Source organism: Atta colombica, unplaced genomic scaffold (assembly GCF_001594045.1).
Source record: "Atta colombica isolate Treedump-2 unplaced genomic scaffold, Acol1.0 scaffold99, whole genome shotgun sequence".
NCBI lineage: Eukaryota > Metazoa > Arthropoda > Insecta > Hymenoptera > Formicidae > Atta > Atta colombica.
In genome coordinates this window covers 68,246-81,071 of record NW_017259593.1, presented here as the reverse complement: position 1 = coordinate 81,071, position 12,826 = coordinate 68,246, and the positions used below count along the sequence as shown (strand labels likewise).

At 35.1% G+C, this 12,826-nt stretch overlaps 1 protein-coding gene across 1 annotated transcript in view; it reads right to left on the bottom strand.

Moving 5' to 3' along the window:
- Nucleotides 1–1,172: 1,172 nt before the first annotated feature.
- LOC108693798 overlaps nt 1,173–12,826 on the bottom strand; it is a 24,207-nt gene continuing 12,553 nt past the window's right edge. Inside the window, exons 3-5 of the mRNA XM_018202944.1 lie at nt 6,747–6,912; nt 6,051–6,310; nt 1,173–1,514 (exon numbers count right to left, since the gene is read on the bottom strand). Coding sequence (XP_018058433.1) covers nt 1,415–1,514; nt 6,051–6,310; nt 6,747–6,912 — 526 coding nt within the window. The 3' untranslated portion in view covers nt 1,173–1,414. The remainder of the gene's footprint in view (nt 1,515–6,050; nt 6,311–6,746; nt 6,913–12,826) is intronic.

Below are 12,826 nucleotides of genomic sequence, written 5' to 3'. Positions count from 1 at the left end.
TAAAGAATTTATCTATTGGATTTTTATGTTATTTATCCCAATGGGAAATCTTATAAAATTAAATTATCATTATCCATTTTAGTGTTTGAAGATTTTATCGGCATTTATATACAATCGAGAAAACTAAAAATTCGTTCTGATTAATTCATTCGCGCCGGTATATGCAGATAAGTCTAAACCTGCTTTTACTATGTGCGGTCTCATAAGATAACACGTATATATTCTTGATGTCAATCGGCACCGATTAACGTTGATTATACAGAAAGCAAAAGACCTGTTTCTTCTGTACTCTAAGTATATATCGACCTCGATATTTCATTACTCCCATCGTTACTCATTCATTCCTAACTTATTATGTCGTTTTATCTTTCGTCTGAACAAACGATCTTAACATTATGTCAACATAAGGCTACACACATCGCGCAAATCTCTTTAAAACGTTTGTGACAAGCACATTCTTAAATATTTAATGAATTAATTAACCGCGAGATATTGTGAGAACATCTATACGCGTGATATCGTTTGTTGTTTTTAGCGCCCTACTAAACAAATCGTGAAAATTTCCAAATTCTATCGTAAGTATGTATGGAAATTCACGACAAAGTTAATCGCTATCATACCTCATTTACTCGTAAATTGAACACAATTTAGTCTTTGAAGAAATAACACCCGTTACAACTTTAGTAAGAAATCGTATTTTGAAGACATTAAGATACAGGTTTTCCTGCAGTGAAAATATTATAAAATTTCAGCAATATTTAAATTGAAGCAAAGCTACAATGATATTTATCACACAAATATTCATAATAATAATCGTGTTTTAGATAATCAAAAGCGTGTGATTCGAAAGAGACTAATTTTCTTCAAAAACTTTCGCAATCAAATAAAAAATACAAGTATAAACGATTGTGGCCATACATAAAATAAAAAACATAAGTTTTTCAAAAACGCTTATGAGATTTCGAATTTGTACATATATTTGGAAACCATTTCGCACGGCTGATTCATCTCGATGGCAGAATGAATCGACGAAACTTCTCTGATCGTTACCAGAATATTTTGGGAAATGATAAAATTTATGTGCCATGCATCGGCTATCTTCTCGCTCATGTTGGCGAGTAAGTAAAATATACCGAAATATATCGAAAATTCCGCGTCTCGTTTGTGGGTTTCACAACTGCGCGGTGCACGCGTTAGAAAAAATATGTATGGAGGGTCCTTGTGGTCCTATGCTAACAACGGCGGTGGTATGAATGCACATCAATTAAACCAAACTATACTCGCGCGTATCGTAATGATGTGTGATAAAATGGAGGAGCTTGATCCTGGCAACACAACGGACGATAGTGACGTTCGAGCACGGCGAAAATGATGACAACGCGGAAGGTGATACCCTCCTCGAAGCAATTAGTACCTAGGTGTTGTGATCCTGCTGCATCTTGTTCTCCATATTATTGGACACCGGCCGGCTCACGAGGTCCTCGAGTTCATCGGGCGTCAGGACCGTGAAGTCCCTGCCGATACAATGAAATCACGATGATGAATCACATCGCAGGGAATCACATTTCTAGCACATGAATAAGGAAGCATGATCACCCTTGCGAAACAAAACTTCGAAATAGACTTTTAAAAAATGTTTTGCAATAAGAAACATTAATGACACAGTAAATCATTCCATCTTTGTTTAATATTATCAAACAATAAGAATGAAATGATTCACTGTGTTACATTGTGTCAATTATGGCATAATTTACATCGTCACCAATGAGATATTAAAAATGGTCGATCTTGGACAAATTTTCAATTATCAATCAAATTATCTATGGAGCCCGAGAATAAGAAACGATGATATTATCGACAATTAATAAAAATTTGCGATTAACATAAATATTTTGATTGTACATTAGATTCGTGATGTTTTATTATATAAATGCTGTATAAATAAGTACGCATAATTTTAATGCTATAATATTTTATATATTGTCGAAAAATTACAATTTTTCTCTCCAGTTGTCATCTTTATTAATAATCAAACTTGGATAATAACATTAAAATCAGTTTTAAATAAAAATCAAGTATTATTAAGTTTTAAATATATATAAATGTTATGAAACTAACAAATCATGAAATTAATACAGTATTATCAGTTTCTTACTCTTAAGCCCATTCTACAATGCAGTAGTAATATTGTCGTAAGAAGGAGGTGTAAAGCATTAAGACCGAGAGTAAGCGAAATGGGTTATTCTCATTTCGTACGCCTTATTACTTTACTGCCAATCAAAGCTTATTATGAGATAAGGCGCGATAAGGTGCGCAAAAACTTGCTTCTTACTGCTTACTATATTGTAGAACGGCTTTATGCCCGGTTGCACCAATGTTACTTTGACTTTAAACGAAATTTAAAACCATAGTGGAAGGGATAACATGATGTGTGCAGTTGGACAGTGTCTCTTTCTAAATCTCTCTCCGTCTACGGACTGTTCATAATGCAGAAGGTTACTGTGAAAAAAACATGGGGCGATATTCATAATCCGTTTTTATTTTAAAACCATCTTAAATAATGTCTTAAGATGATAATATAGTCTTCGAATTGATTTATGACATCTTAAGATGTCTTAAATGTAAGAATCGACTGTGAATACCGGTCTGTTTTCCGTCAATGAAATTAATACTGAATCTTTCCTTGCATAAGGAATTTCACGATGCAAAACAGGCTCATATCCATAGTCGATTCTTACATTTAAGACTGTCTTAAATACAGTCTTAAGATGTCATAAGTCAATCCGAGGACCATATTAGCATCTTAAGACATTATTTAAAATGGTTTTAAAATAAAAACGGACTATGAATACTGCCATATTTCATAGTTGGTAGTCCTTCCGCTATTGACGATGAGCAGCAAAAGTAAGCGTGGTTTGGCCGAACTGCACCATGTAATTCTTCCACCATGCTTAAAACTCTATCTGTTTATATTTTGTTTTAAGCCAAAAAAGAGATAGACAGAGAGTAAGTCTCACTTAAAATCGAAGTAACGTTGGTACAATCGGGCTTTAATCACTTAAATTTTAATAGTCACACGAACTTCTATAAAAACTGATCGTTTTTAATATGCGTGCTTGGTAAAAATATTAATTAGTAACAGTCTATTAAATTATGTTAATTTCGCGATATATATTAGGTGTACAACTTTGCTTCCGCCGTTTTTTTCTGAAATTCGAGGCTTTATTGTAAAAAACTGGTTATACATTTATGATTCAAAGTATTGTCCATCGCTGGCCACTACTTTCTCCCATCTTTCGGGTAGCGTACGAATCCCGCGTCGAAAAAACTGGTCATCTTTTGAGGCTATCCACGAATCGATCCAATTTTTTACTTCTTCATAAGACCGGAAGTGCTGGTCAACCAGGCCGTGTGCCATCGAAACAAGTGATAGTCAGAGAGCAACATCTGGAGAATACGGCGGGTGGGGTAGGATTTCCCATTTCAACGTTTCCAAGTATGTCTTGACCACTTTCGCAACATGGGGTCGAGCATTGTCATGCTGCAAAATCACTTTATCGTGTCTCTCGTTGTATTACGGCCGTTTGTCTTTCAATGCTCGGCTCAAACGCATCAATTGCGTTCGATACCGATCGCCTGTGATTGTTTCAATCGGTTTTAACAGTTCATAATATACTACGCCGAGCTGGTCCCACCAAATACAGAGCATGACCTTGGAGCCGTGAATATTCGGTTTGGTCGTCGACGTGGAAGCAAAGCCGGGAACTCCCCATGATTTTCTGCGCTTGGGATTATCGTAATGAACCCATTTTTCGTCCCCAGTCACAATGCGATGCAGAAATCCCTTCCGTCTTTGCCTTTCAAGCAGCTGTTCACAAGCAAACAAACGCCGTTCAACATTTCTCGGCTTCAATTCGGACGGCACCCAATTTCCTTGCTTCTAAATCATTCCCATGGCTTTGAGGCGTTTTGAAATGGCTTGTTGAGTCACTCCCAATGATCGTGCCAATTCTTCTTGATTTTGACACGAATCTTGCTCAAGTAATGCCTCCAATTCTGCATCTTCGAATCTTCTCTCTTCCACCGCTATGCCGGTCTTCGACGTCAAAATCACCGTTCTTGAAGTGTTGAAACCACTCACGACACGTTCTTTCACTAATAACGGCCTCACCATAAGTATTCGAGAGCATTCGATGAGCCTCAGCCGCAGATTTCTTCATATTGAAGCAAAAAATTAAAACCTCCCTCAAATGATGAGAATTTGGCTCGTAAACTGACATTTTCAATCGAGAATAACTTTATGATGCAGACACAAATCGATTAATGTTTCTATGGGGTTATGTTGATAGATGCCCAAGTTTATTGTATGACGTCTATGATCTATTTATTTCGACTATCACTTACCGCTAAAGCCATCTATAGGAAAACGGCGGAAGCAAAGTTGTACACCTAATATAAACATATATATGATATGCGTATTTAATTAATATTTTGATGCCAATTGATAATATGCCAATTTAATACATCATTGTTCAAATACATTGCTGAAATTAAAATATTTAATTAATAATTAATAATTTATTTAATAGGAATTAAGTTACTGTAGTTAATAATATACGCATATCAAATGCTCGGTATAAAAGGGATCTTTTGCTGGAAAACGTCCAAAGATAGCTACATTTTTTCAGAAACTGACTTGATTTTCGCGACGATCTGCGATTGATCTCAAAATTTCAAAATATGATAATCACATAACATTTCACATTAATACTTAATGTTTTTTATATTTTAATAGATAATTCTCAATTTTTTTTTCTTTTTTTTTATTCCTCAGTCAAGCAGCGAAATGGAATTCTCTAATGGTAAAAGGCATAGTTGAATAGCATAGATCTACAAGGGTGTTATAAAGAAGCACAGCAGTGACTTCCTACGTAATTTTTGTCGCTGATCCAAATAATAAAGCTACTGATCTGGGTAAGTCAGGTTTGATTAAGCAGGAGTTATTTTTGATTCACTATTTTAAATTTTGTAATTCTGACATTAATAACCTATGGATATATATAATCAATTTTCAAAATATTTACTTTATAATTTATTGAGTTGTCAATTTTTTATCATTTTGGCAGTGCATAGTCTCATCATCGAAAAGTTTCCATCTCCAAATCCTCGCTAATGGTAAAAAAAAAAATCGTACAGAAATAAAAAAAAATCGCAATTTCAAGATAAAAATAGCGTTTTAGGATGTCGCTGAGAGAATGTAAACATTCATAAAAACATAATTTGATCAGTCATAACAGCCTTAAAAATAGGAAAATTCGCTAAAAATAGAAAATTTAGCCCATATTATCCCATTTATCTCAAAAATCTGATATGGTAGACGATCTGACATGGTTTTCGTTGACGAATTCGGATTTAACAACCAAAATTCATTATTCTAGTCATTATTCTAATTTTTGTATCTTTTAGGACCCTTATAATTTTGTAGGCTTGTGTGTAATTTTTAAATTTTGATCGAGAAATTTTATAGATAATTAATTATCTACTTATATTCATAGATTATTGCCGGATTACTACTCAACTTTTGATGTAATATTTTACAGAGTTCTATTTTACAATTGTGTTTTTAAAAAATTTGTTATTTCTTTATTCTCTTGATTATCTATGATTCATAATAGTTTTTAAATAATCTATAACTTTTTTTTTTAATTCATAGCCGATTGATCTTCATACATTTATAAAATAAAATTTGATATTGTGTGCGTGCATGCATGCGGATGAATGGGTGAGTGAGTGAATGTGAGTGTATTCGTTTTTTAAACCTAGTTACAAATTAAACCTTGTTACAAATAAAGCTTTGAAATACTTTTTCTACATTTTCGATGTACCTAATGCAGGTAGTGATGCTTGAAGACTATGAATTGAGAGTTTTTCTGTTTGAGACTAAAGATCTTTTCTTAAAAAGATAATGTCTTTTTAAGAAAAGAAAAAGGAACGGAAAAGATTTGTATATTTTCGCGAAATAAAAAGTCAAAGAACAATGACCACTTTACCTATGCTGGGCCAGCAACATGTCTATACTGGTGACGCTGCGCTGATGAGTATTTTCCTTTTGAGCCACGTTCTGCCTTTTGATACAAATCGCTCGTAACGGTGCGAGGAATGCTCCTATTACTAAAAGACTGCTTCCTGTGGCGATCAAAGCTGCTGAGTTCTGAGCAGCTTCTGCACCTGGTGCGAGTTGTACCAAACCGACGACTAGCACTACTGCTCCCATCAGCAACGAGCCGACGACGACATACAGCGAATTGACCTAAAATAATATCAGGTGGTTTCCAATTATAAAATCTCTAGATATTTTTGTGCACACGCCGACACAAGTTGCATTCTAATTGCCGTAATCATCGACACAACTCGAGAGCTACTAATTGACTATACATATAAGCTTGTGTTTTATAGTGATAATATTACTACTAATCGCAACTATAAATGAGATTGGAAGATGTTGAGTGATCGATTCTTTTTTCTTTTTCATTCAATAAGATGAAAGCTACAAGCTACAATTTAGACAATGTAATTCTATCCGAATTGGACCGAAACTGCACAACGTAGGTATATATATTCTATTCCAATGCTACATTTTGCATTCCTGTATATGTTTATGTTAAGAAGTGTTCAACGTCTACCGTTCAATGCGTTCCTCCTAACGAACAATATCTAGGAATGGCAAAATGAGACAAAGTTCTTACCTGTCCGCAGAAATAATATTCCGGAGGTTCCTTATCTATCGTTAGTACTGCCTCGCTTTCCGCCAATGGGCTACCCGGCTGACTATTTCCTATTCGCGAACTTTTTTCCTGGTAATAAGTTTTATGAAAGACCTTCACCGAAGGTACTGGTAGCGCCGTGATCATTCTGAAATGAGATTATGCGAAAACATGAGAAATTGCAGAAACGAGCAATACAACAATCTTAGAGTAGGATATTATGAGCATCGCAGGTAATATGAGTACCCTTTATATATTTGCAATAGTTGATAATAGTAGTGCCAACTGTAATAAAAAGACGCATCTTCGCGACATTCCAGTATGCTGCGAAGTTTGAAGTAAATTTATGTACTTCAGATATTTATCACATTAAATAAGTGGGTATGTTATATTTTCATTTCTTACGTTTTTGTTCCATTCATAAGAAAATCTACATTGAGATATTTTGTTTTCCGTATCAATATTTGTAAAATAAATATTGAGCTATTCTAATCTCACAAACCATTATTGATTTATTAGATAAGAAGTTTTTCGAATAGGTTTCTTATCGTACTAAAAAAGAAGTCTGGCTAAGAATCAACACACTATAGCACACAATCAATGTACATTTCTTTAGAAATATATTATAACGGCAGTATAATAATAAAACAGGCAATAAAGCACTAAACACAATGCAGACAACAACAGTAGCGATAGAAATAACAATAGCAATAGCGATAGAAATAGAGGAATTTACAATGATATTCGGGAATGTGCGTCATCAAAATCCAAATGAATCGAACAATTTCTTTAAACAAAATGTTTTTAATAAAAAATTAAATATTGGGAGTACAAATTAGTTCGGTCCGTTTCCCTAAAAATGGCTCCAGCTGTTGTGAATGGTTCATAGTGACAGCTGATTTTGGCGGTTTCAGAGAGGTTAAACTGCTAATAATATTCAGTTTTTATCGCTTTGAGTTTCATACAAAAACCTTGATTTTTACTGTGTTTGAAATGTCGAATTTTGTGTTAATCAAGTAGCATTTGCGGGAGGTTTTGATTTTCTGCTTTAATTGGAAGAAAAGTGCGGCTGAAGCCCGAATGCTTGTCGAAGTTTATAGTGACACTGCTGCAACTGATAAATGTAGGGAATGGTTTCGACGTTTCAAGGATGGAGATTTTAGCGTTGAAGACAAGCCTCGCTCTGGACAGCCAAAAAAATTCGAAGACAAAAAATTAGAGGCATTACTCGAAGATCAGAGTCAAACGCAAGAGGAGCTTGCAGAATCATTGGGAGTAACTCAACAAGCCGTTTTTGTATGATTGAGAGCTATGGGAATGACTCAAAAACAAAGAAATTGTCTTATGAACTGAAACCGAGAGATGTTGAAAGGCGATTTTTCACTTGCGAACAGCTGATTCAAAAACAACAAAGAAAAGGTTTTTTGCATTGGATTGTGACTGATTGGAGATGAGAAGTGAATATTCTATGATAATCCCAAGAAGAAAAAATACTATGCTAAGCCGGGTCAATCGTTGCCATCGACCTCAACATCAACACCACGGCCGAATATTCATGGTTCGAAGATCATGCTCTGTATCTGGTGGGACCAAAAAGGTTTTGTTTACTATGAACTGCTGAAACGTGGCGATCCATTACGGGTGATCGGTATCGGCTACAATTAATTCGTTTTAGTCGTGCATTGCGAGAAAAACGGCCGGAATACGAGCAAAGACATGATAAAATTATTCTTCTTAATGACAACGTTCGGCCTCACTGTCGCTAAAGTCGTAAAAAAATATTTGGAAACGCTCAAATGGAATGTTTTACCGCACATGCCGTATTCTCCGGACATTGCTCCTTCTAATTACTGGTTGTTCTAAAGGATGCAGCAAGTCACCGGTTCACTTCTTTCGCAGAAATCGAAAATTGGATCGCCTCCAAAGAGTCATTTTTCGAGATGGAATTCGAAAATTACCTGAGAGATGGAAAAAAGTAGTAGGCAGCGATGGGCACTACTTTAATTGATCTGTTCATTCATTTTGTTATGAAATGCATTTTTGAACGGACCGAATTAATTTATACTCCCAATATTGCAAAAAATTCTTTTACATGACATTTGGGGTCCTAGAGCACAATTATTCGATATATCCCTCATTAGCTTGAATGATTGAGGCTCCTCCATTCTCTCTGAAGCGTTTGCACGCACACTGTTATATAGCGCTGTTCATGCGATGAATGCTGCCTCAATAGCGATCCTTAATGACGTCACATTGGGATGCCGAAACTTGTTTGTGATCCTTTCAATTACGCTCTACACTTAGTAGTCCAAGGGATTTAAATCTGGGCTGTTGGAAGGCCAGAATTCCTTGAATTCCACTAAAACATATCGATGTTGTCTGAGAACCAATTTTGAATCAAATAACTCGTATGAGCCAGTGCACCGTTCCGCTGAAAAACATATGGTTTTCTGGACGCCATAGTTTTCCATCCACTACATCCATCAAAACGCGCATTACACTTCTTTTATGACAGTTTCCTCTTTTTTAAAGAAATGTGGCATGACATCACTCTCATTAGACACAATACCTAGCACGTTGGCACACCTAGAACATTGGCTGGAAATTTCGTTCTGGCAATAACAGAGACATTCTCGGAGTTGTAGGCGAGTCATCGTCATTTTTCCGATTGATTTTGGCATCAACAGTAAAAATTTTTTCGTCAGAAAAGAATCTGATTCGTCTCGACGTTTCATTTTTCAAAGAACACAATAGCAGATTGCAGCGACTGTCCTGGCAGCCTCAGAGAGCATCTGTCGTATCTTTAATGTGTATGATTTGTATCAAAGGTCTTTCTCGGCAATTCGATGCATTATTGACTTGCTTATACCAACAATCGATGCTAATTTTCGCTACGATTGGCCTGGGTTATCCGAAATCAACGTTTGAACCCTTTCAACGACTACGGAGGTACATTGCATTCTTTTGAATGACTCTTTATTGGCATACTGAAACCTTCGTTATATTGTTTTAAAGCCGTATATTTTGCCACATCATAAACGGTTGATCTCGGGTATCCAAAGAACCAAATTATTTCCGTTGATGAGCGCCCAGCGCAAAAACCTTCGAGTATGATCGCGAGTCTTCAATTATACTTCGCACTTGGTTTCAACATCGCGGTCATTTTACTAGAAATCGGGCTTTCTCGGACGCCAACAACAACGTCTGGCGGAAGCACAGTCGCTATAGCGGAAAATTTAAATTGAAATTTGTCAGGATTTTGGTAACGCATCCTGTATATATCAATACATATAGGAATACAGAATAAGACAATAACGATAAATTTCCGAATTGGAATTCTGTGTCTATCACCTTATAGCCTATCAATGAGCGTTCAGATTTTATATTTTGTTTAAATGTGCTATACTTTGAAGCAGATAGAAAGAATATACTACAGTCAATAAAATCAAATTGGTTTTTCATTTCTTTCGCGGCATTGTGCAACGAGAGATAACAATTATCGTTTATTTCCATGCTATTTCTATCGCTGTTCTTGTCATTGTTGCCTCATATTGTATCTAGAGTTTGATAGTACTAGCAATACGTAGCAACACATTAACAATATTTAGCAATATTATGCGCAATACATAGGAAAACAATACTAACAATAGCAATGTTAGCAATAAAATGTGTTGCAATAAAGTAAGTTGTACGAGATATTTTATACTTTATTCTGACTAAAAATTTATTTAAGATGTTCAAAATGATGCTCTCGGACTTTAATACATTTTTGGAGACGGAGACATATTTAAATGATTCTCTTACTCTTTTTGTCATTTCTGAATTTATACTTACACATGCAGCCAAAATATGCACTTTCATATTCTCCTGTGTAGTTGGTACATTATTGTAAACAATGTTTCTTAACGTTCCTCATACAAAAAAATAGAGGATTTAAATCAGGAGAACGTGCAGGCCAGTTAATGTATCCTCCTCTACCTCTATCCAGCGTTCCGGAAATATTTCGTGTAAAACTGCACATGCAACGCTTGTATTATGAGCCGAACAGCCATCATGCTGATATCACATCTGTAAGCTAGATTTTAACTTCGTCTAATAATTGTTGGTAAAACAAAAAATCAGCATATTTTAGACCATTTAATGTACCCTCAATAAAGAAAGGATTCGATTTTGTAAAATACACACCATACATTACAGCTCCATGGACGTTGATCTTCTATTTGTCGAACGAAACCACATTGGATTTTCAACGGACTAGTAGCGCATCTTTCTTTTATTTAATTGTCCATGATTAGTAAAAGTTGATTCATCAGTAAATAACTTCTTATGGGAAAAGAATTCATCGACCTTCAACTGTTGCAGCGCCCATTGATAAAATTCCAACTGATTAACATAATCATTTCCATGAAGTTCTTAATGTAATGAAATGTGATGAAATGAGGCATTTCAGAATGCGTAAAATACTTGTCTTTGAAATACCAGAATTCCTCTGTATTTGTCGAGAATTGATATGTAGATTATGTGCAACTGCAACTAAAATAGCAACTTCTGCTTCATTAGTTTGCAAACGAGATCGATTTTTTTTGTTTGAACAAACAAAATACTTCCAGATTAACGAAAATTTTTAACAAGACGTCCACAAGCAGCGCAAGATGGTAAATGCTTTTCAGGATATTTGGCCGTATAATCTTCACGTCTCTGAAGAACTTCTTCTATTTTCACCATAAATAAGAAGCATCTCCATTCTTTCCTCTTTCGTATAATCACTCATACTTCAAATCTGATATAGCGAAAGTCTGAGGAAATATTAAACTGCGAACTGTTTATCTACATTGTATTGTACCACCAATACATGTTATGGAATGTGAAATATCTCACCTTGAAATTCATAACTTGTTTACAACGATGTACCAACTACACAGGAGAATGAAAGTGCATATTTTGGCTGCACATACAAGTATAAATTCAGAAATGACAGAAAGGGTAAGAGAATCATTTAAATATCGTCTCCAAAAATGTATTAAAGGGCATTATTTTGAACATCTCCTTAAATAAATTTTTTGTTAAGAATAAAATATAAAATATCGTAAATATTGGTTTTTTGATATCTCCTTAATACTTTTATATGCTGCTTTTATATAAAATAATTAGAGGAATCATGTTATTTAAAAAAATATCACAATCCATTTAAAAAAGTGGAAGTGATCTTCATATCTTAGCACTTCCATTTAGAAAAAAAAACATGACTAAGATAAGTTCCCCTCGACACTGTTCCACTTTCATTTGAAATATATAAGTTTCCGCCGTTTGCAAAAGACGGCGCCACTAATAAACTATAGTTAAAATTATTTGATGTAAAACGACATATCGTAAGATTGGACATCCGGCAACATCGTAAACTTTGAAATATTAGCGATTTTGTATCAGCATCATATTTTTTTTTGAAAAATGTCGAGTTTTGAGCCGAATAAGCGTCATTTGCGAAAATTTTTGATTTACTTCTTTAATTTGGAGAAATCTGCAGCTAAGGCTCATAGATTGCTTGTAAAAGCATATGGTGATACTGCCTTAAGTGAGAGAAGTTGTCGTGAGTTTCAAAAATTTAAGAACTGAATTTGACGTCGAAGACAAAGAACATAGCGGAAGGCCGAAAATATGACGAAGACGCGGAATTGGAAGCATTATTGGATGAAGATTCGTGCCAAACGCAAAAAGAACTTGCACTTACATTAGGAGTGATTCAACAAACAATTTCATATTGTTTGGAATCATTGGGAATGATTCAAAAGCAAGAGAATTGGGTTCCATAGAACTGAAGCCGAGAAACGTTGAACGCCGATTTTTCACATGTGAAATACTTGCCAGGCATAAACGAAAGGATTTTTTGCATCGTATAGTCACTAGTGATGAAAAATGGATTCACTACGATAACCCAAAGAAGAGGAAATCATGGGGACCATCTGGCCATGCTTCAACATCGATAGCCAAGCCGAATATTCATGAAAAAAAACTCATGTTGTGTATTTGGTGGGATCAGCTTGGTGTCGTGTATTATGAGTTGC